This window comes from Cygnus olor, chromosome 12 (genome assembly GCF_009769625.2).
Source record: "Cygnus olor isolate bCygOlo1 chromosome 12, bCygOlo1.pri.v2, whole genome shotgun sequence".
Taxonomy (NCBI): Eukaryota; Metazoa; Chordata; class Aves; order Anseriformes; family Anatidae; genus Cygnus; species Cygnus olor.
The window spans coordinates 14918069-14940504 of NC_049180.1; the positions used below are offsets into that span (position 1 = coordinate 14918069).

The 22436-nt window shown below is 38.9% G+C and overlaps 2 protein-coding genes across 2 annotated transcripts in view; both read right to left on the reverse strand.

The window, feature by feature from the left end:
- Nucleotides 1-1566: 1566 nt before the first annotated feature.
- LPCAT2 (lysophosphatidylcholine acyltransferase 2) overlaps nucleotides 1567-22436 on the reverse strand; it is a 29927-nt gene continuing 9057 nt past the window's right edge. Inside the window, exons 5-14 of the mRNA XM_040571077.1 lie at nucleotides 21511-21571; nucleotides 20442-20500; nucleotides 19131-19165; nucleotides 16953-17007; nucleotides 13768-13850; nucleotides 13100-13225; nucleotides 12258-12411; nucleotides 5424-5522; nucleotides 3469-3610; nucleotides 1567-3207 (exon numbers count right to left, since the gene is read on the reverse strand). Coding sequence (XP_040427011.1) covers nucleotides 2963-3207; nucleotides 3469-3610; nucleotides 5424-5522; nucleotides 12258-12411; nucleotides 13100-13225; nucleotides 13768-13850; nucleotides 16953-17007; nucleotides 19131-19165; nucleotides 20442-20500; nucleotides 21511-21571 — 1059 coding nt within the window. The 3' untranslated portion in view covers nucleotides 1567-2962. The remainder of the gene's footprint in view (nucleotides 3208-3468; nucleotides 3611-5423; nucleotides 5523-12257; nucleotides 12412-13099; nucleotides 13226-13767; nucleotides 13851-16952; nucleotides 17008-19130; nucleotides 19166-20441; nucleotides 20501-21510; nucleotides 21572-22436) is intronic.
- On the reverse strand, nucleotides 6572-10829 carry CAPNS2 (calpain small subunit 2). The gene has a single exon (XM_040571080.1). The coding sequence runs from the start codon at nucleotides 10696-10698 to the stop codon at nucleotides 9952-9954; it is 747 nt and encodes a 248-aa protein (XP_040427014.1). The 5' UTR covers nucleotides 10699-10829; the 3' UTR covers nucleotides 6572-9951.

Below are 22436 nucleotides of genomic sequence, written 5' to 3' on the forward strand. Positions count from 1 at the left end.
GGGTGAGCATCCATTGCCTGTCATGTGTTCAGGAGCAGGAATCTAGCTTTAAAAGTTTAAATAAGATCTATTCAGACTGATTGTATGTACCGCATGCACATCGTTATCAGAAAACATGAAAAACAGCAGCCCATGGGCATCTGTTCTTGGGAATTAGTTGTGCTTTCCTTTTGCAGTGGACTGTTGTCCTCGTCTGATTCTCATCCTTGCTGAGACCGATGGAGTTTGTGTAAGGTTCACAACGTCTTACTTTGGTATCTGAGAAGGTATTGTCATCAAATCCATGTTACAGCAGGACAGAGCAGTACTGATTTAAATACATGATGTTTCCTATGGTGGCAGGAGACCAAAGATACCTTTCTAGCTCTACTGTACGGGACTCAAAATGATCCTTAAGCAGGGCTGCTTAGACAGGATCTCACATGTCAGGAAGTCTCAGGCAGTGAGGCAACGCTCTGTGCAGGAGCAGAAAGGTGTCACTCCTCAGCGCTTGATGGAGAACCATTTTCTGTTTAGTATTTTTAGCCTTCTCTTTCTGTTCAGTTCCTGCTCTGCCACTTAATGCAATGCCTGTTTGCTGCAGCCTGCTTTTAGTTTGGTCCTTTTAAAAGCTTCCTGAGGCACAATGATGCCTAGAAATTAATGTATTCCCTTCCCGCACATCAAGCAGATGTGTGTATATTGAGTTAGTGTCTCTAACGTTTAGCCGAGTTCTTTCCAGAGGATACTTGAATCACTGCTACCTACCAAACCCATTTGTGGCCTCTCTTCCTTAAACTATAGAGATATGTAGATTTATATACACGGTATTTTAGCTTTAATTACCAGGCGTTTGTGTGACTTGCATGTATTTATAAAATCACTAGTCCTCAATGTGCTGCACTAGTGGGCAGCACAGTGTTCCAGTTGTTTAACGTGGCTGGATTCAACAGCAACATGTGTAAGGCAGCCTCAGCAGTCATGGATCTGGAGCAGTTGTTCTTGTCATCTTTGCCCACCCATCCTTTTCTTACTGGCTGAAACAGAAGCCTTCTTTGAAAAGGTTACTGCTGGTTGAGAAGCTGAGGAATTCACTTAAAGTGATAGTCAAAAGCATCCTTGCCAAGGAATTAACATGCATTTCACTTAACTGTACAGCCAGGTTAGGGTATCCCCTGCTTCTCATTCTCTCTTGATGTTCAAATCACATAAAGCCATGTTAGTTACTTTTCAGTAACTGTGGTTGGAGTCGCTCATTTTACATACCAATGGTGATGCCTTATTTTCTGGCACAAAAGAGGGAGATCTTTCCAGATACCTGCAAGTCTTCTTTGTATCATATTCCTTCTTGCTGAGGCAGGCAGCAGAAGTAACTCTTTGGAAGAGCATCAGTCCTGTCCTACGTTTTTAGCCATAGCATAAGGAAAAGTGCCATCATACTCCAAACTAGAAATACCCACTTGGAATTGCACTGTGTTTAGCAAGGTAAGACATCATAAGGATGATTTCCTGGAAATCCCCCCAGTGCCTCACAATAGAATGCCCTTCCAACTGTACTAAAAAGACGTGCATTGTTCAAGTAAAGTCTTCAAGTAAAAATATAGATTTATTTTAAGCACGTGAAACATCAGGATAGGCACAGTTATAAATACAGAAAAGATTAAACATGGCAATACACTTGGAGCCAGAAAACGCAAACAATAATTTAGAGGCAAAGCTTGACATTTCACATATGAAAACCACCTGAAAATAGGTTCTTTTTGGTACTAGACATTCTAGACTTTGCTCACCTCAATTTTAGTTTGAAAATATCCTGTCATTACACTCCAAGTTTTTATTTAGAAGCTATCTGCATAAATACCTATATATTTAAAATGCTGTATAAAGTGCATTCAGATGAAGGACAGAAAAAGGAAAAGGCTCAATTTCCAGTGCACTAGACGGGACTGAGGCAAAACATACTCAAATCATTGACCAGAAAGAGCTTGGTTTTGAATCAGACCCTACAACCATAATGAGTAATGGCACAGTAATGCAAATACGGTTTCTAGGAGACTATTTTAGAGTAGGTATAAACTACTGGAACTATGGTTTGACAGCATATTTACCTTTCAAGTTTTGCAGAGCAAGGTCACATTCCTCTGTTGATAACTATTAGAATAAAAATATGCTGAGGTTTGAAATGTTCCTCCTAATGTGGTCCTGAACAGTTGTTATTGCAAGCAACATTCTATTTATTTTGAAATAGTCCATTAATTCTTGGGTCTTATTGTCTACATTTTCCTGTGGTCTGTGAACTGCTATCTTGGAATTCTGATTAGTTTTTTGTTGTATAGAAATGCAGCCACTTCCATCTTTAACTAGCCTTTAAGCCTAAAGTTGTTACTGTTAACATCAGTGAAACAGCATGTCCTGTTCAGAAGCTTAGGCTTTATAGTTCACAAGTAGTTAAGGGAAATCTAAGGACAGCTAAAAGAAAACACCAGCTTCAACTCTCAGCTTCCTGTAACTAATTTCTGTCTCTCTGAAGAAAGTCTAAGGGATATTTGAAAATTAAAACACTCTGGTATAATTATTTTTTCCCTTAAGACATGTTAAGTATGTAGAAGAATTGAGCAGCACCAAAAATTCTACCTGTTTTTATACATTGGGACTCCTCAGTCTCTATTGTGAGAGGTCATGTCAGCGCTGGAGCCTTTTAACCCTCTTAGTACATCCGTTACTTTTGTGGAAGCATGAACTTGGAAGACAGTGAGCAACATTCCTAATGGTGTGATACTGGAATCAAGGACAGAATAATTACAGTGTTTTTTCCCTTACACTCAAACAGGAATAGCTCTTCCAGATATGAAAGTAAAAAAAACATGAAACTTTTTTTTTTTTTTTAATTATAACTTTCATCTCTATTTTCTATCAGTTGTGCTTATGAATAGGTAGGGAAAACATTCCTGTAGAATTCAAAAGATGAATTCTTCAACTGTTTTCAGTCATCCTTTTTGTCTGAGGTACCTGAGTTATCCCCTTCGTTGTCTGCAGGACAGACTTTATTTCTTGCCAATGGTCTTGTTTCTGAGACTGGGACTGCATTTCCAACTGGAGTGTATTTGGCTTCAGGTGGCTGAATGTCATCTTCTTCCAACATACCTAGCTGGTATCTCTGTAGGTCTAAGTATGTAGTAAACAGTTTGGCATATTCTGGATGCTTGAGTGCAAAGTCTTTGAATTCATCTGAAAAATATAAAAACCACAGATACTACAGTGCGGCAACAGAATCAAAGAAAATTTCAGAGTCTGCTCCTTTTAATGAAGGTGACCTCCAGTTAGGTTTTTCTGAAGCATCTCAGACATATTATGCAAAGTATCTAGGACTGTGCTTCAACAGTTTTCCCCAGAAACTATATGAGAACCAGCAGATATTTTTGGGAAAAAGAGGTCTCACTGTTGGTATGACCATCAGAGTGCTATTCATTATAAAAGGATGTAACTTACCATAGGACAGCTTCCCAGTTTCATCTGCATCTATTTCTTTAAAGAGGTTAGAAACATCAAGCTCAGGCACTCCCAGAGCTGACTGAATGATACAAGCAAACTCATTTTCCGTTATAGTGCCATCCTCATCCACGTCAAAGAGCTGGAAAAGACGTATGTGTAGAAATGCTTTAGCATTCGCTTGCCTGTGAACCTTCTGTGTACAAACCAGCCACCCATATTAGATTTCAAGTATTCAAGAGATGATTTGCGAACAATGCCTGGGATTTGAAAAGTTGACCAGCTAACTGGTTCCACCTCAGCTACCTTCTCTTACAAGAGCTTTTATGCATTTTCTCTGGAATAATACTAAGCAGAAATTTAGCAGAGCAATGTACATGCTGTAGTTGGGATTAGAATATTCTGTACTAGGAAAAGTATGCAGCAAACCTGCGAGAGCAAAGAAACGTCACAGCATTAGCTCCATAAGAGAACTTATACAACACGTAAAAACAAAGGTTTATGATAATTATCACTGCGAGCTATACTGAAGGTCTGCTGGATTCAACCACTCTATACTATCATATCTTAGGTTTTAGTCTTCCAATTTAGTCTTCCAGTTATGGCACATCTGGCATCTGATAAACTTGCCATAGTTTATGCTCTGATGTATAACACCTAACTTCTAGTATATCTGACCTGTCACCCACTAAGGAATTATTATAATTAAAAGGAATTTTGGTGACTGGAATGCAGGCAGTACGTGTACACTGATCATGCCATCCTTCCCAGCACAGCGACAATATGCATCTGCTATGAATCACCCCCTTGAGAAAGGGATAGATGGCTGTAATTCTTAAGCACTTGCTACAGGCAAAGAGTCCCATTATGAAGGACAGTACATTTAGTGGCAAAGAAAACAAGTAGCAAAAGAAAACCCATAGTGCCATTTCAGGACAAAATGGACTTCTTACCAGCTGAACCAGTCATTTCACACTGAAATTGGGAATTACAACGAATTACAATTTTTATAATCAATGCAACTGTTACACTACTGAAGAGCGTAGTCTAGAAAACAAAAGAATAAAACACCAAAGGCTTGCTTCTTCTGAGGAATCTATAGTAATAAAACATCCTCCAGAAGCATTAACAACTTTGAACAGCTATGGCACTTATCTGCAAAGCAACTATAATAATGGATTGCCACAAAAATATGGGCACTTCCTGAATAAGAATCAATATTAAAATGTATACAGTTTAAGATGAATATGATCAATATCTTAATACAATGTTCAATGCTGTTCATAAGAGCAGAGTGGTGGGTAAAATACCTGAATCTGTGTCAAATATCTACTAAAAAAAAAAAAGGCACTTAGGCATTTTTGTGTTCAAGGATTCAAAAATGGGCATCTCTGGTTGCATGCTGCATGCTTGTACTTGGGATGTGAAAGGTGCTACCACTCCTCAACTGCCCAAACTATCAGGAAACCATAGGACAAGCAAATAGATGATCTCTGATGCAGCCCAATTTTGGATATGCCAGTCCTGAATAGCCCTCTTGATTCCTCTCACCCCAACCTCCTAGGCTGTTAACAAGAGGGACTTTACTGAGCACTTGATCCAAGAGGATATTGTTCCAATATTGTTCCAGCTATTGTCTACTTGCGACACTGAAGAATCACAGAAGAAAAAAACCTCAGGGGAAAAAACTGCAAGTGCTGCTGAATCATTTTTGGAGTTAGCCTGCCAAGTTACATATTCATTAGTGCCTCCACATGGCTTTTGAAACCCTTTTCTATGAAGTTGATGCCTGCAATTCTCCCCCTCCCCTTCACACTCTAAATGTCAATTGGTTTAAGAGAATTACTCACATTTGCATAACAGATTGAAGCTATAAACTTATGATTTGAAAACTAACAGATTCACAGTCAGTCTTGATTTGTCAGGTTTATAGATTTACACTAAAGTGAACTTACCTTAAATGCCATCTGAATAGTCTCTTCTGTGTTGGCTGGGTTACAAAGAATAGACAAACCAATTACATATTCTCTGAAGTCGATGGTGCCATCTCCATTCTGAAACCAAAATATGTATGGTAGGAGTTATGGTTAATAGTGCAAATCACTTTAAAAGCTGTTGTACCAATCAACTACGCAACACGCACTAAGACAGCTACAACATTAAGGGCGTTTTTTCTTCCTGGATAAAACACTAACAGCTTTCTAAATTTATGTAATAATAGGGATGAAGTAGCAATGTACATATTTCCAATAGACAGAAATTGATCCCCAATTTGGGGCATCAATGGGTATCAATTTCTATCTTGTAAACACCCAAATGAAAAGATTTAAAACAACTTAGGAGATTTTCTTTTGTGTATGGCCTCCAAGAAGCCTCTAACAAGAACTGGAATACAGGTGCTTAAGGTAAATGGAACCGTTCATGTAGCACTAGCTCAGACTAATGCAACATCCTAGAATAAAAAGGGCAACAGTGAGGCTGTTGCCTTGAGTTAATTCTCCCTAAGAACCTTCAGCAATAAAATATATGCCAGCAAAAGTACAGCCTGACAACGCAGTAAATCAACATGGTCTATCTTAAGCTTTTCTTTGAAGCAAATGCATTGCCCTACATGCTGTTTTGAAGCAAATACATTGTAAGCTAGAAATGCAATGAGTTAATTGTAGCAGCCTGTCTGATAATTGCAGCTTTGACCTGAATGAACATTTCCACGCGGTAACTACACAGCTCTTTCAATTGATGCTTTCATTGATGGGATTTGTGATTAATTCCATGTAAGCTGCATCGTATTTCCAGACAGGGAAAGCTGCAGACACCCACTGGAATACATGTTTAAGTCAGTAATGTTCCTGTGACCACACTGAAAGTTTTCTTGAGGGTTTTGGGAAACATCCAGCCTAGGGAAGCAGCCATATGTTAGTGTTGGTGATGGGACCCAGAGCAGCTAATGAAAGCATAGCTGTGATGACTCACAGCTTATAGTTTGGAACATTCACAGTTAAGGACATTCGTCAAAAACATTTGAAAAGCAAACAAAAATGTAAAGCAGAGTTCCTTTTGTGGATAATGTGCTGTACATTTCAAGATTTTTATTTTTTTTAAGTGGACTCCCTAAGTCTGAGAACAAACAGCACAAAACATTTTCAGCCAAGTGAAAGAGGGGTGGTCTCCTGGGTAAATCTGTAGCAAACAGCCAGAACTCGCTTCTATTCCTGGCTCTCCCACCAGCTTCCAATGCCCACTTTAGCATACCATGCTTAACCTTTCTGTTCCTGGTTTTCTCCTGCTGAATAGTGGAATATGGAGCTCCCCAGTGGAGAAATGCTAAGGCTGCTCTGTAGAGTACTTTGGAAGTCTTGGGCTCTAGGAAACAGGGATTTCTGTTACTGAGATTAGATCTTAAGATAGTTTTTTAGCAAAAATATGAATAGTTTTAAGTCACTCTGGTGCGTGTCAAGGGATACAACTTTTGACAGCTTTTAATCATCAGAAAAGGACAATATTCTCTCATAAATGCCGTTTTAATTTAACAATCAGTTGTGTCATTGTGCAGCAGAGGTTCACTTTAAATATTTTGGCTGTGTCACAGTTCTCCAAACTATAATAGCCCTAGATTTAAAATGTAACATTGTAAACCTAAACTCTTAAAACAACTGAAGCAGAAGTGTAGATAATACTTGTCCAAAGGGCTTTGGAATATTATTTTTGGACAGTTTTATAGACTTTATTCTTAGCAAAGGATTGTTTGATGGCATTAGAATATATAAACATACATAAAGTTAAGAATATTTATCACAGAAAAAGAATTGGACAGTAAACTTTAAAATTAATTCAAAAACAACTTCTGAAGTCAGTTAACACAGCTTTGGCTGCACATGGAAAAATGACAAGAGCTAACAAGGCTCACGTTACTTTACTTAAAGCGTTAAAACCCACTAATCAAAACTGAGAGCAATCTGATACAGAGAACGCCAGCAGCTTGAGTATGAAATGAAGTTACTGTACTTGTAAGATCATGTTGTGACTAGGTCTACTAAGCCCTAGGATGCTGGCTAACTTCCATATGCTCTGGCATTTTGGTTAAGGAGAAATGATAGGGTTTGTTGCCTGGGAAGAGAGATGGAAGTAAAACTGAAAACACTGGAAAACATTCCATGTTTCTGTAGCACCAACACAAAAGAGCAACTACAACAGTTGTTGTACACATATCTAGCTGTGTTTGCAGCCTATACACCCAAGCGTATTTTAAGGAAATGTGAGCTAAGCTCCAATTCTCTAAATATCAAAGTAGAACATGTTTATATGTTTTTAATTATGTTATTAAAATAACCAAAAGAGTGTAGCCTCAACAGTCCTTGCTTTCTTAAATTAAACAAGTTTTCTGCTACTATTTTTGCTACAGCATGTGGGGTAACTAGGGTTTTGATGTAGTTTTTATATAATATAATGAACCTTACTCTTTAGAGAAGGAAGTTTCCACTGCCATAAACAGTCTCCATTTATGGCTGCACAAGGAGATCAAAGCTAGATAACCAGTTAGCTTTACGTAGCTGGAAAAGCTCTCTGCAAGACAGATGCAGTCGGTAAAATTTGAAGTACTACTGCCCCAAAACTTGTATTGCACAAAGGCAACAGGAAAAATCAAGTGCACATGTGCACTGGTCATTCCTGTTCTGATTAGCTAAGTAAACCCGGAGTTGGCTACAGGGCTACCAGAGAGAAGCCACAACTGGACCACCTGGAGAGGAACTGCACTTGCATGGCTCGTGTTCACATTCAGGCTCATTATATAAGAGGCTTTTGCTCTCACTCAAAAATTTCAACTGCCTGTTGCTACATGCAAGTTGTAGCTTGTCAGAAAGGGAATTCTGACGCAAACCTGGTAGGGTGGTGCTCACCTGGAGGCATCACACTTTCTCTCAATGCCCACTTTTCTGTTACTCAGAGAGCCCAAATGCCCCTGTGGATAACTGTGCACTTTTCCATTGAATACCTGGGGTGAGGGTGAATGTCATTTGAAAGGAACCGACTTCTTTCATCACAGTTTGAGCCAACACAAATATTTTTACTGTTTGTGTTACCTGGCTTGGTATTAAACACAGTGCAGGAGGAAAAAAAAAAAAGCAAAAGTTATAAGTTACTTTCTTCCTAAGTTGCAAGTAAAAAGCTGTTGTAAGCATACCAGGGAGGAGATTTCATCAGTTTAGAAAATACTTTGCTGAGTGTAACTGTAAGATTTAGAAATCAAAGCTATGGAAATGTAGAAACAAAACCAAACCTCAGTACTCCATTAGCATCCAGTTGCCTTGCAGGTATTGTGTGTATTTCTCAGTCACTGATGGAGACATCGGGAGGAGCAGGGGCATTGGACTCTTACACATGGAGGCTGTGTGCAGCTGCTGCCTGCTCCACTCATGGTGTCACATTCCCATCGGGCAGCACACACCCTAGCCAACTTGCGTTTAAAGCAACCCTGCTGGGAAATCTTCCTTGTTACTTCGCAGAGCAAGAACTGTTTATCGTCAACTACGTAGTCCTTAATTCAGAAAAATGGGCCTTTGACAGTTCGTGTTATTTCTTGTTGTATGACTCAAAAATTGACATCTTGAAACTGTGTTATTAGCTTGAGTGGGATGCTGCACCCCGATGCAAAGTTATGTCTGATAGCCAGAGGTTGATTTTGGCTGGCTGGCTGCTGTGTGACTGCATTACTACAGCAAACTTCTCTAAATATAAATGTAGTATTTTAAGTTGTTTTCATTATAACTATAATAAGGTTTCAAGGAGAGAGTGAGAGAAAAGATATGGTAATAGAGTCGTAGGAAGGAGAAAAAGGTTGTAAAAGTAGCCTTATATGCCTTCAATTTTGTCCTGGCTACCAGGTAGAACTGGCACTTCTACTCAGGTTTTGTTTCAGCAGACACGCATGAAAAAGCAGAAGTAGGAAGGAAGTAAAATATGACTATGTAAATTCATTGATCATTACAGTCATTGCAACTTTAATGTTTATTCCCTTGTTAGAAATAACTGCACAACTTATGAATCCATTCAACTCCACTGGTTTGCTTGCCTGCAGGCAAGCAGAGCTTTATTTCAGCTTACTGAATGCTGACAAATTGGAACAGTAACATCACAAAACACCACCATACTTAGAGCTTTTTTAATAATAGTTATATTCCAATACAAGCCTGCTTTATGTGAGGAAATAACTAAGCTTTGATCCTTCAACATATTCCCTCATTTCAGAGTGTAGAGATAGTTTTCTGAGACAGACTTATGCATCTGCGCAACTGATAACTTGCACAAACCCTCCAGAATAGCAGACTAACACATGCACAGGAGGAATCACAGCACTTCAAGCTAAGCTAAGTACCTCTACCTACATCTACCTTAGAATAAGGAAAAGACTACAGCTTGATAATACAGGATTGCAGTCTTCCATGTGTATCTTTCAGATAAAGCTTATTCTTCTCTGCTATGCCTTCAGGAATACATGGTCAGCTGCAGCCAGTCTTCAATGGTTATTTTGATCTGCCCACTTCCATTTTGGTCCAGGGACTTGAAGGTCCGGAACATGCTGTCCAGCCGCACCAAGCAGCTAATGAAGTTGTTAAAATCCATTCTACCGTCCTCGCTGGCATATCTGCGCACGATTACCTGGCAGAGCTCTTTGTTCAGGTGGAACCCTGCAGCCCGCAAGGCCTCCGGCAGCTGAGCTCTCCCAACAGCGCCTGTCTGGTTGGTATCATACTGCTTGTATACGCATTGCCATTTCTTGATGTTGTTCCACAGATATTTGAACTCTTCAAAGCCCAGTTTGCCATTTGTATCGCTGTCCATGACTGCTACCATGCTACGGCATGTGTCTAAGCTGAAGCCATCTGTCTTCAGGTCTTGATGTCTGGAAAGCACTTTGTTCAGGATGTCCCTTAGCTCGGTAGCAGACACTTCCATATCATCTCCAGCCAGCTGGACAAAAAGGCGACGGAACTGTCTAATCTCCTCGCTCTCATGAGCTTCAACGTTTGTAAAATGGTTGTGAGGAGGTGGAGGTGGCTCTGGATTATACTGAGCTGCTGCTTCACTTATGAGATTGACAAGACCTCCAACAAGTCCTCCAAGGTTCCCTCCATGTCCGCCTCCTGTGAGGAGACCTCCAAGGCCACGTGCGAGGCTTCCTCCACGGCCACTACCACTTCCTCCACTCAGCAAAGCTTTAGCCAGGAACATGGTGAAGATTTTCTGAAGGGAGTTACTCAGAGATCCAGTGCTTCTGTAACTCTCCAAAGCCGTATTGTGTCTGAGCTGGGTGTGGGCAGAACACAGCTTATCTGCATGCTTAGACTTTACCGTGTCTGTGCATGTCTCCAGCTGCCAGAGTTATTGCAGATCTCAGCAGTTTCTGCCAGTTGTTGATATGCCTCTGCTTCTTTCTTCTTGTCTGCATATTTAGCTTTATGAGATTTGATGAATCTTTTTAGCAAAAAACCTGACGAGACTGAAAGCCAAAAAGCAGAAGTCTCAAGATACATATGCTCATAACTGAAGCAGTTTGAAAAGAGCCCTGCCACCTTAGTGTGACTGTTTCTCAGTAAAGCTTCTCTCCTAAAGATGAATACAGGGAAAGCTTACTAGAGTCTCAGCTGTTCTTGCAATCTTTTATGCCTTCAACTTTTTAGTGAACTGTGCATTACGTTGTTAATTCCAGTCACTGAAGCAGTTGTGCCAGAAAGGGGAGGTGAAAAGAGTCCTGATTGCCTTTAATTATTTTGGTTGCCACACTGTATTTCTCTTATATTTGTGCTGTGCTTCAGAACTTAGCTACGTGTTTGTATGAGCCAACAGTCCAAGGTGAGGAGGCAGGAATGGAAAAAGGATGAGTACCTTATCTGCTAGAGCTTCTGTGCATTCAGCAACTACAGAAATACATTTGACATATCTCTATTTTAAAGTCTGTAAATCCTTTGTATTTGGAAAAATCCTGGAAGTTCAAATCAACACAACAACTTGCCCTCCCAAGGACAGGTGTACTGCTAGAACTAACTTGATTGGGAAGAATGATGCTGCATTAGGAAAGCTCCCAAGATGAGAAACAAACTCTGGTTCATAAGCACTTCCAGTAAAACACACTCCTTCCAGTGTAGCACATATGGGACACATACAGTAAGATGAATTCTACGCTGTGCTCTAGTTACTTAAGTTTCTGCTGTAGTCAGAGGGGCACATCCACACAGCAATTTTCCCCATCTTCAGGGATGAGTATAAAATGGGAGAGATCACCACTGACTATGGAGGAAAGCCTAGATGATCAGATTAGCATTGGCACATGCCTTCTTTATGGTTGGAGACAGGCAATAGGAGTCTTTACAGTGTCTAATAGCACCTTTCACAAACACAGCAGGAACACACATTCTAGTTAGCTTCAATCTGCCTTAAATTATTTACTTACAACTACAGCACTTAATTAAGCTGTCAGAATGTAAATGAGTGCAAAATCTGGGGTAGGCAAAAGCAAATATTCAGCCACTACCAGCATGGAGATTATCATCTGGTGGTGGTGGTGCAGCAACTTGTTCCAAGAGATGGCTGTCATCTCACAACTCCAAACTGACCAACTTCTTTCCATCAAAACAAAAAATGGTAACTGTATGAGTCACCTGTCTAGCTTGTGGAATTGCTAACCAAGAAGCATTTACTAAGCTGGATGTAATGAATTAAATATCCTTTGGGATGTAGTTCTTAACAAAACATTGCCAACAAGATCTCCAGCCAGGTAACAGACTACTCACCCTATCGAAGAGTTGAAACAGCTCTTTGAGGACATCTGAAATAGGCAGCTTCAAGTACTCTGCAAACTCCTCAATTCCAATTCTTCCCCCTTTGGAAGCACTTGCAATAGCAGCAAAGGTATCCAACTGCTCTCTGACGTGATTCCATTTTAGGCTATGCAAACATGAGGGAGAGGAGGTTTTTCTATACAGCAGATCTTGAACAGATGGAATTTCAGTAGGAGTTATTATAGTGTTCAAAGACAAAAAATAGCCAAGAGCGTGAGTGTACAGCACTGGAAATGCTGTACTTCCAGGCTGATATTTTGTATGAAATCGGCAAGTAAGGACTGCCCCCCCATGGCCATTAGTACTAAAAGCAGCCAGTTCTATCCTTGGGTATTTCAGAATTCCTTAGATTACCTTCCCAAACCTGTTATCAACAGGCTAGTCCAGTGGAGAGATTTTGTTTTCATTGCCATAAATTCAGGTATAACATTATTTTGCTACATTAGGTGTTACTGTGAATATTTCTTTAACAGAAGGGTATATATCTCAACACTGTTAGCTAACTCTCTACCCAAACACTAATATTGCAGCAGCCTGGGAAGTATCTGATCTCTCTACAAAATTACAGCTCTGCACTTTGGTAAGAATAATTATGATTGCCATGTAACTACTGAAAATTTTTCCAGATGGAGTTGTATAAATGTGTGGCACATATGTAACAAGTCCAGATTCACTGTGCACAGACTTTATATTTGACCAGAGCCATGCCAGGTCAGTTGTCAGGTCATTTATCTTTTTGTAGATAACAAATGAACTGCAGTAATTATTACCACCAACAGCTTAACTTCCCTTACTTGAGTTTCTTGCTAATTTTGGTGAACTCCACCAGCCCTGCTTCCATGGGCAAAGTTAGCTGTCCTGCTGAAATCATCAGTCTGCAATCTTCAAAAGTATGATCAGTGACTGGCACATTCAAAGCACTGAAAAACAAATTAAGAAAATAAAGGAAAAAGAAAATCAACTTCTTATATTAAAATGACTTTGAGTTGACTGTTTCTGTTCCCATCACCTCAGCTTGGCTTTAATGCTAATACACAAAACACGTGATAATTCATTCTTGCTTTGCTGAAGGTAGGATAGAGCAATACATTTTGTGAAGCCATACTGTGAAACGTTATGGCAGTGTCATGACGGTTTAAGATTTACAGTCTTGTAAATACAGCCCAGTAACCTTAGAGAACAATTTACATATTCTTGTCAAGCAAGTAAGGCAACATTTTATTCCAGCTTTCCATGTTTTGAACATATTATGTTCCAACATAATCTGCTTTATGCTCTACATAAAAGCAATCCAAGCGTGTTTTGGTATAGGAATTTGACACCTATGTATAGCACATAGGACTTAACTGTGTGACAGCGTACCTGGAGTACATGGCTAGGATGTGTATGGACATATATAAAAGTATATATAGATAGAAATGAAAGAAAAGTTCTCTAAAATTTTATTTATGACATTACATACGTTGCCATGGTTTGTCGGACTCTGTTGGCAAAAAGAACGGGATCTTTCTTTTCTTCCTCAGTAGGCACATGAACAGGCAAAAACTGAAAGAAATGAGTTATCGGATCAATTAATAGTCACCACTTTATTAACAACATGGACAGTTTCTTATTATTGTCTGGAATAGGGGAAAAACAGGAGAAAAAGTCAGCCATGCAATGAAAGAGCTGGACACTAGAGGTCTCAACTGCCTTAGAAACAACTCGGGCTCACAAACGAGATTAGTACAAACTGCTTCTTAAAGGTTGGTAGAAGCAGCTTTAAAAAAGAAAAATTAAAACTCCAAAGAAGAAAAGTAAATACATACATAGTTAGAAAATTAAATGCTGTGTCTATAAGAATGCACATCTGAAATCCTGTACAGTCCTTTTCAAAGATTCCTTATAAATGATGTTATTAGTGGAAAAGTGTGCAAGATTTATAAGTTTTTTTTCATACATGCCACAGTAGCACCCAATACCTGTTAATTGTATCTGTCAGGATGTGATCGATAAGTTTCCTGTAAGTTTCTCCTCTGTGGTGAAAATGGAATCTTAGCTCTGAATTACCAACACAGCGCTAAATGGATACTGATGCTATAAAATTTTGCAACCCCAAGCAGAGAATCAAAAAGCCCAACAAAACAACCCACTCTTTTCCCAAGCTCAGAAAACATAGCAGATATCTAAGCAGGTATCCATTACAGCAGTTGTGTGTGTGGATGTGTATTCTGTTCTTCCTCCTTCAGTCTACAGAGTGGTCACCTGCAGCTCAGCTTCCCATACCTTTTCTCAGTTATGGTTATCAGTTACCTCACGCTGCCTCTCACCCTGCAGTCCTGCCCTTCAATCCTAGACTACAGCAGTGCTAAAAGTGTAAGATGTTTCACACTTCATTGGTAGACACACTTGCTAAATATCTGTCAACATGTTTCTTCAGTTTTTTATCTAGTTGTTGGTGATACACTATTATAATGGTAACTACATCCAGCTGGTAACTATATCTACAGTCCATCCTGACCAGCCTTTTTGTCTTTGATTTTAAGGAATGCTGCCTCTTCATTACCAAAACCAGTAAGTTTGTGGAACAAGTTATCTATCAAATAGCCATAACAATTCTCTGTTTATAGCAAGGAGTTTTCTCTCCTGGAAGACAGCAGGGGCCCAGCAGTTCGCATGAAGTTTTGAGATTTCATTCCTTCTACAAGGAGCTGCCAGCTCTGTTCAAGGCTGACACATGTCCCTGCTTATTACAACTCCCCTGCAGAAGTCATGTAACTCTTAGGTTGAGGAAGCACAGATACTCTGTGCAGACATGGAGAATGGTGTTATCACTGGGTAAGATGAAAACACAAGTCTGAGAAGTTTATCTGTGTAAACATGGTTTATGGTCTTGTAGGTGGTCATTATATCATTTGAGGCTGAGGTCTTGCTCAGACAGCAATTTAGATTTTTGGCAGGTGAAACACCACCTCTTTTTCGAAAAACCTGCCTACCACTAATTATTCATAAAACCAGTTTGCCAGAAACCAGAGCAGGAGGTGAAGAATTTGGTTTCTTGGCCTCCCAAGGAGGCATGCATGATCTCACACACACCCAGCTGCTTATCAGGTGATGACTACTAAGTATACCTTTGCTGTCATATTGCAATCCTATAAGAAAAATTCTTCACAGCACTTTCGGTATCAAAAATTCTTCTCTGATTTGCTTTTGACCTGGACTATCTTCTTACAGAATTTGCCAAATGCTGCAACTTTTGCAGCCATAAAACTCACTGCCACGTTCACTGTTTAATTGTCAATATACACAATTTGGCTAGATACTTCCTCAGACTGCAGTTGTGCATCATGGTTGATGCACTGTAGGTAGAGGCAGAGCAACACGGATGGGAATGGAGAGGCTGCTTGTTCACAGTATGTGGCAGTCCACTGCTAAAAGGAGTAGTCTGATTTCCTCCCTCTCCAGGTCAACCTGCCCCTTCTCTTTGGCCTTTTGGTAAGACTTTTGCATTGATGCTAAGCAATTATTTTCACCCTGAGGACACATGCTGCTGTGAAAGCTGTGTATTTCTTCACGTTTTTTTTTCACCTTTGGGTACAGAACTTATTTTCTAACAGGCAAGTTTGAGTTCCATTCTGAAGTAGGGGGAAATAAACCTTCTACTGGAAGGGCTACATTAATTATTTCTTGTTCCCACATATATGAATTACACAGGTATGTCCTTCTGTACAAAATCATGAGGAGAATTATATCTTTAGTACACATTCCATAAATATAACTGTTTACTGCATGTATTATAGTATACAAGATGCTCCCTTAAAATGAATTTAGCTGTTTGACAACAAAGACTGTATTGCTAGTTTTTAGTAGCAGCAACACTGCTTGTGTTGAGAGAGCTCTGCACAACTTTGTGAGTTCTGTATTTTTCATATAAAGAGCAAAAGCTGTCTAAATTTCTCCCATCACTCAGGTCCCTAAACCAACTTACTCGATACTGACAATCTTTGGGGTCTGTCAAGGAATGTGAAATACAACCCTCAACCTGATCACAGCTGTTATCTGGCTCCTCACTATTGCGTTCTGAATGTTGACTCTGACAGGAAGCAAGCCGTTAGAGTAAGTGTACTGCTGTTATGAAGTGTATATGTCGTGTCAGTTATCATTCATCTGTCTGTGTGCTGTGCTACTGATTTTACTGATCAAGGCTCAGCTTTCTCCACAGTACAAACACTAGAGTCCTTGAGCTCTTAGTTGCAGAAACCTTTCAGAGTTCAGTCTGGGAAGGTGGTGAGGAAGACAGAGAGTCTTTAAAGGGAGCAGGGAAATGAGAAGGTGGGGAAAAAAACACAAGTTACCTTTAATAGAATGTATTATAATTGTTAGTTTATACATTTGTAAAATCCATGCAGTGACTTAGCAATGATTTTACAGTGCTTTAAAAATAAAGGCTTTTCTGCCAGCTTTCGTTTAGGAATGCATCAGGTTAAGTGATACAGAGATGTGGACAACAAATCTGAATATATTCTCACCGTGGTACTGTTCTTGTTGTTGAGACATTTGATTACTGTTCACTAGCAGTGACTAAGAACGTGAATAATGCATTTATGCTGACGTATGAACTCAGTAGGAGTTACTGAACCTTAGTATAAAATTATTTTTGATTCTTACCTCAACCTCTACTCTTGTGAAGAGCTGACACATCGTCATTACAAATAGCTCTTTTCTGCAGGTGGGGAAGAGAGAGGAAGAAAAAGACATTTTAATTATTTTTAAAAAAGTATTTGCAGATGAAACATTTTGAAGCATTGATGAAAACACAGCCGATATTGGGCAAGGTTTTTAAGTACCTTGTAGTAAAGTTTCCTGAAATGTTGTTTGATGTTTTTCTATAGGAATTCTGCATACACCAGCTGCTTGCTCACTGGGCAGGCAACCTGTTATCAGTTGTCATACTTATTAACAATACTATACAATTCTTTGGCTAGCAAAATGTATATGTGTTATTTTATCTTTAAAGAGGTGAACACATAACAGATTTTGAAGCTTTAAGAGCTTTGATTCTGAGAAGCAGCTTTACTTCCCTATTTTTTATTCTCTTATCTGCAAAACAGCCAGTAACTTCCTTCTGCAGAACTGAAGCAAGGATCTGTAACTATTTGCTACCCATTTTGCAAATTATAGTAATGTTTACACAGATATGTTAATTAAGTGTCAGTATGTCCAGGACCTTCAGTGCTTTAAGAAATGGACAAGTTTTAACAGGTAGGGAGGAAGAAGAAGCTAGAAAAAAGGATAAGCATAACCACTTCTATTTCTGACTTGTTCACTGAGATTTTTAAGCAGAAATGTACATTTGCTCTCTACTTTAAATCATGTAAATTAGAGTAGGAAACTTTAAAGCAATCTTTCTTCTGTTCTTGAATTTGAAAAAATAAAAGGGAGAAAAAATGCAGAACTAAGTGATCCTTTTTACTCTCTGCAGGAATCCACCCTTAATGCTTGATTTCCTAGCATGTAATTTTAGGCATGACACTCAGTAAAACACAAAAGTAGAAAAGTAACAAGTGAAAGCAGAAACTGGGTCAGGAGGTTTCTGAGAAGGAGACTGGTACTGTCCATTCTGGCTGCAATACCCAAGATGTTTTATGAAGACTGCTAGTTCTGCATTTTCTCTCACAACTAAAGACAATTATTTTCAATCTTTGAGCATAAATGCTTTGTCGAGGTAATCTATAGTATGCTACTGAATCTGTACTATATATTACTATCAGCATGCTGATAACTGTGACAGCAATAATACGAAAAATCTTTTGAAACTAAAGAAGATGGGTATTTTGATCTAGGTCAACTTTCAAAATGTCCATTCTATAAGTCTGTGAGTGCTAGGATTAACTAATGATAGCTTAAAAGGCACTTTTAAGTAGAGCACTTAAAATGCTCCACTTCGCTAGTTCAGATATGTCTCAAATCAGTTGTCTGAAAATTTTAGTCACATAGTAAATCATTAGTGCTGCACTTAGATGCATTACATATGCCACATGAAAGTATGGTCTATGAATTCTGCAAATCCACATAATGTTCTAGTGAGTGTTTATGAGCTGAAAAGTGCTTCCCAGACAGTAGTTTTAGTATTTTCAGTACAGTTTATAGAAGTTTTTTAATAAAATATTTTATCATATCAGAAGACCACCTGTGTTGACAAAAAGAAACAGCAACAAAAAAACAAGACCCATAGCCAAAATGGTCTGTTAAAACTTTTTTCATTGTTTAATTGTCAGAAACTATATATTTAGCCTCGTCACTGGCATCTCAAAAAAGCAATTGCTTTTGTTGAGTCAGGTAAAAGCAAAAAGAATCCTAGATGTCAGAACAGAAAGACAGGGAAACATAATTGTTTTGCCTGTCTTCTTCACCTATTGTCATGTTACTCTTCAAGGAAGGTGGGGAAAAAATAAATGGAGGGGATAAAATAACATTTATTTTCTCTTGTTTGTATACCATGTAGGAAACTGTTAATATCAATGGCCTTTGATGGCCACTGATTGTTCCCAAAAGAAAAAGAGTTTCCAATTTTCCCTTGGTCTAGTGTAATGTGCAAAACATAGGAGAAAATTAAACAAAGCAGTGGCAGAGATGGAAATAATGTTTTCCCGTTTGAAAACTCCTCCTCTAGCCATTCAGATATGAAATCTACTGCATGACAGCATTATCTCCAAGAATTTCCCCCTCATAAAAAAAGACATCTAGAAGAACATGAGTCTTAACTTAGCCCAATCTGTCCGGCAGACTGTTTAGCAATGGGGAAAAAAATCTATGTGTAATTTTTAGTAAGATTAAGAAACTTACAATGAATAGCCTTGCCATGTCCAGGTCACAGTATCCTAAGGATAAAAATAAAACACAGAAATGTATGACAAAATGAGATCAAAGTGAGAGAGCAGATAGGTTACAACATAAAACAGGTACAAGTTTAGTAAAAGCAGATGATGGTGTTATAGTGCTGTAGTGAAAATAAATAAAGGTGATAATATGTCTAGGATTTCTTGCCGTAAAAAATTGGAAATAAGCATGGCAGACTTGTGTTCTATCAACAATTAGGAATAAAACTTAAGTGGTTATTTAGATGTTTTAAATCATTCATTCTAATCTAAACAACAGAAGTAGAAAAAAAAAATCTGATAAGTCTTCTGAAGTGGACTTCACCAGTCCACTTAGAAAGGCAGCCTCCTAAATACATTGGACAAGGACATATATATACATGTTATATTGTCCATAAATATGTTTTCAAGGACATCTCTGCATAGGTAATCTATCATGCTTTTTCTTTGTGTTTTTTTTTTTTTTGGCTTTGCATTTTTTTCTTATTCTATGTGTATTACTTCCTATATATAATTTTTACAATGTGTGCTGCAGATCCTTACATCCTATCAGTGAAATGCAGTTCCAGTCCCTGTTAAGTGGTTCACTGTTTTGAAATTGATCTGCAAAAGGATTTTACATAGGAATCATTGTAAATAATAAATGAAAAGTTTGGTCTTTTTTGGATTTGTGTAATGAGGAGGGAATGAAAAAACACGTTAACAGTCACTAGACTCGTGTCCCAGTATTACACCTGTCGGTGAAACAGAGCCATATGGCTCAACCCCTATACTTCGCAGGGAGTGTAAACACTTACCCAGCAAAACAAAGGAAAGTTACACAAAAAGAACCATCTGCAAAGCTGCCCTCTTGAACTGCCTGAAAGAAAGGGGTATTGGAAGTAGTGCATGGTTCAGCTTCGCTTTTGTTCAGAAAGCCTGTCTGCAGTAAGAGGACTTTAAGCTTAACCAAAAAAGGATAACTAGTAGGGAAGTTGTGTGCATTTTAGACTTCAAAGTACAGACTCTGTGGCTTTGCAGGAAGTCTCTAACTTCCGCTGCAATATTTTCTTATATTCCCTCTTCCTTGAAGTACAGCTAAGATGCCCAGAAGTAAGTTTTTCACAATCAGAATAGCAACTACGTCATGCTGATTCTTGGGAAGCCTGGAATTCTCCAATGATAAGCTCAGGGCAATAGATTCTTCAGTTACAAAGCAAAATATTTAGCCTAGGTACACTTTAAGTCAGTATTTTGACTTCCAGATTACCAGTTAGTGATACAAGAATGTTCTGCTCACCAGCTTGTTGGGGTATCGGAGCAGCACAGGCTGCACAGGAACTCGTGGAATGAATGCACCTGCAACCAAAAAATTTGTATGGGTTGTTAAGACTGAGCTTCATACAGCAGTTGGAAGTTCTGAGAGATTCAAATAAGATATGATATCTGGAAGGAGAATTTTTTTAAAAGGCCAGAGGAATGGAAAGTGTTCTTTTTTTTTCTTTTCTTTTTACTTTCTTTCCTGTAAAATCATCAGTGCAACTAGCAAGGTGTCAGAACAGACAAAAAAAGGGCTGTTCCCTAGTTCAAGGAGAAAGCTGCCTCAGATTCCTGGACTGTTCAAACTGATTTTTTGTGTATTTCCTCCCATTGATTGCCATTTGTTTCAAAGGATTAGATTCTCACAAGGCCGTTGAGTGTTTCCTGCACTCTTCTCTGTTTTGATCATCTTGGTAAGTGATACAGATCTAAGCATGTAGTACTGGTTTTGCACTTTGCTACCAAAGATACTGTACATCAGTGAGAAAGGAGAGCGCTACAGCTTTAACTGAAGTGCAGCACAACAAGCTAGTGGTCAGTGATGCTATCAAGCCCCTTTCTGTGTTAAAAATAGTCTATTGGCCTATCTTGCTAAGCCACACACAAACAGATCTCGTAGTTTAGTTGCTAAGTCTTGCACGGCAAAATTTAGAGGAAACTAAGTTGGCATGACTGTAGGTTGAGTTAAAGGAACATCGTAAGTAGCACGCATTTCGGTAGTTTATGTCATAGTAGTCAGTCATTTTTCTGGGTAACTAAAAAACAAAACAAAAAAACACCCAAAACCCTACAAACAAGTATGCAGCACAGATATTTTGCAACCTACAAAATACCAAAAATTAGAAAAGTCAAACGATAGTATAAAATAGTGGGTTTAGTGCGACTGAAACATCAGTGATGTAAGACATTACTACAGTACTGAAACTTTAACGACAGAAGACATCACCACAATGCTGTTGTGGATATGTACCTGCAGAAAGCCATACTAGAGCTACCAGACTAGTATTTCATACATTGTTTTCCAACAAAGATGTGACAAAATTTCTCACCTTGTTTAAATGTGATCAGACAAGATCGGTTTGTGCAGGTGCCTTCTGGGAAAATCAGTATCTTGGATTTAAAGAGAAAGAAAGCAAATATATATGTGTTACAAAAGGATTATACTTCAGCATCAGTTTATATGAAGGCTGAATTTTTATGCCAGCTCTGTGACATGTTACACTGCATCACAAGAATACCATTACTGTTTCAACAAGAATAGAATGAATTAGTAAAGGATGCCCACAGTAATAACAACCTGATTCATCTTGATTTGGAAACAAATGCTTCGTACGAGAGAAGTTTTGGGGAAAGGCCTTTATCAGTTCAGAAATACAGTACAAAATGTTTCCAGTGTTTGACTTGAGATGTTTAGTGTTGGTAATGATAGAAGAATTGCTTCTCTTTGTTTCTCTGCCAGCAGTTTCTTACTGAACTGCTGAGTGTATTATCACTAGGAGTCTGGGCTGACATGAAGTGCGTGAGGCACTTGAGCATTTACAGGTACAGATGCTATCAACATGAGTCAAGATGCCAGCTATGATGAGAAGATCACAGCTTAAGGGGTAGCAGCAAAAGGCAGAGAGAGTAGGTGTATCTCTGATGTAGAGCTCTGATGGCACTACACACCACTACACAGCCTCTTAATGACTCAGACACAGCAAATACCCAGAAGGACTCTGAATTAGCTTCTGAAAAATACCACATTAGATGTGTAGCGAGCTTCAATGTGACACACTGAATTCAGCCCCCTATGGAATACAAAGAAGCTTTGTATTTCTCCTATCACTATAGGATTATAAGCAGCATTCCAAAAAATCTCAGTACAAGAACTGGTCTGGATTGAGAGGGTTCAAGGTGTGCTCCCATTTCAGTCCGAATTAACAGGTCAAGGCTAGATGAAGGAGGGATTGTTGCTCAGGAGACACAGGCCGTT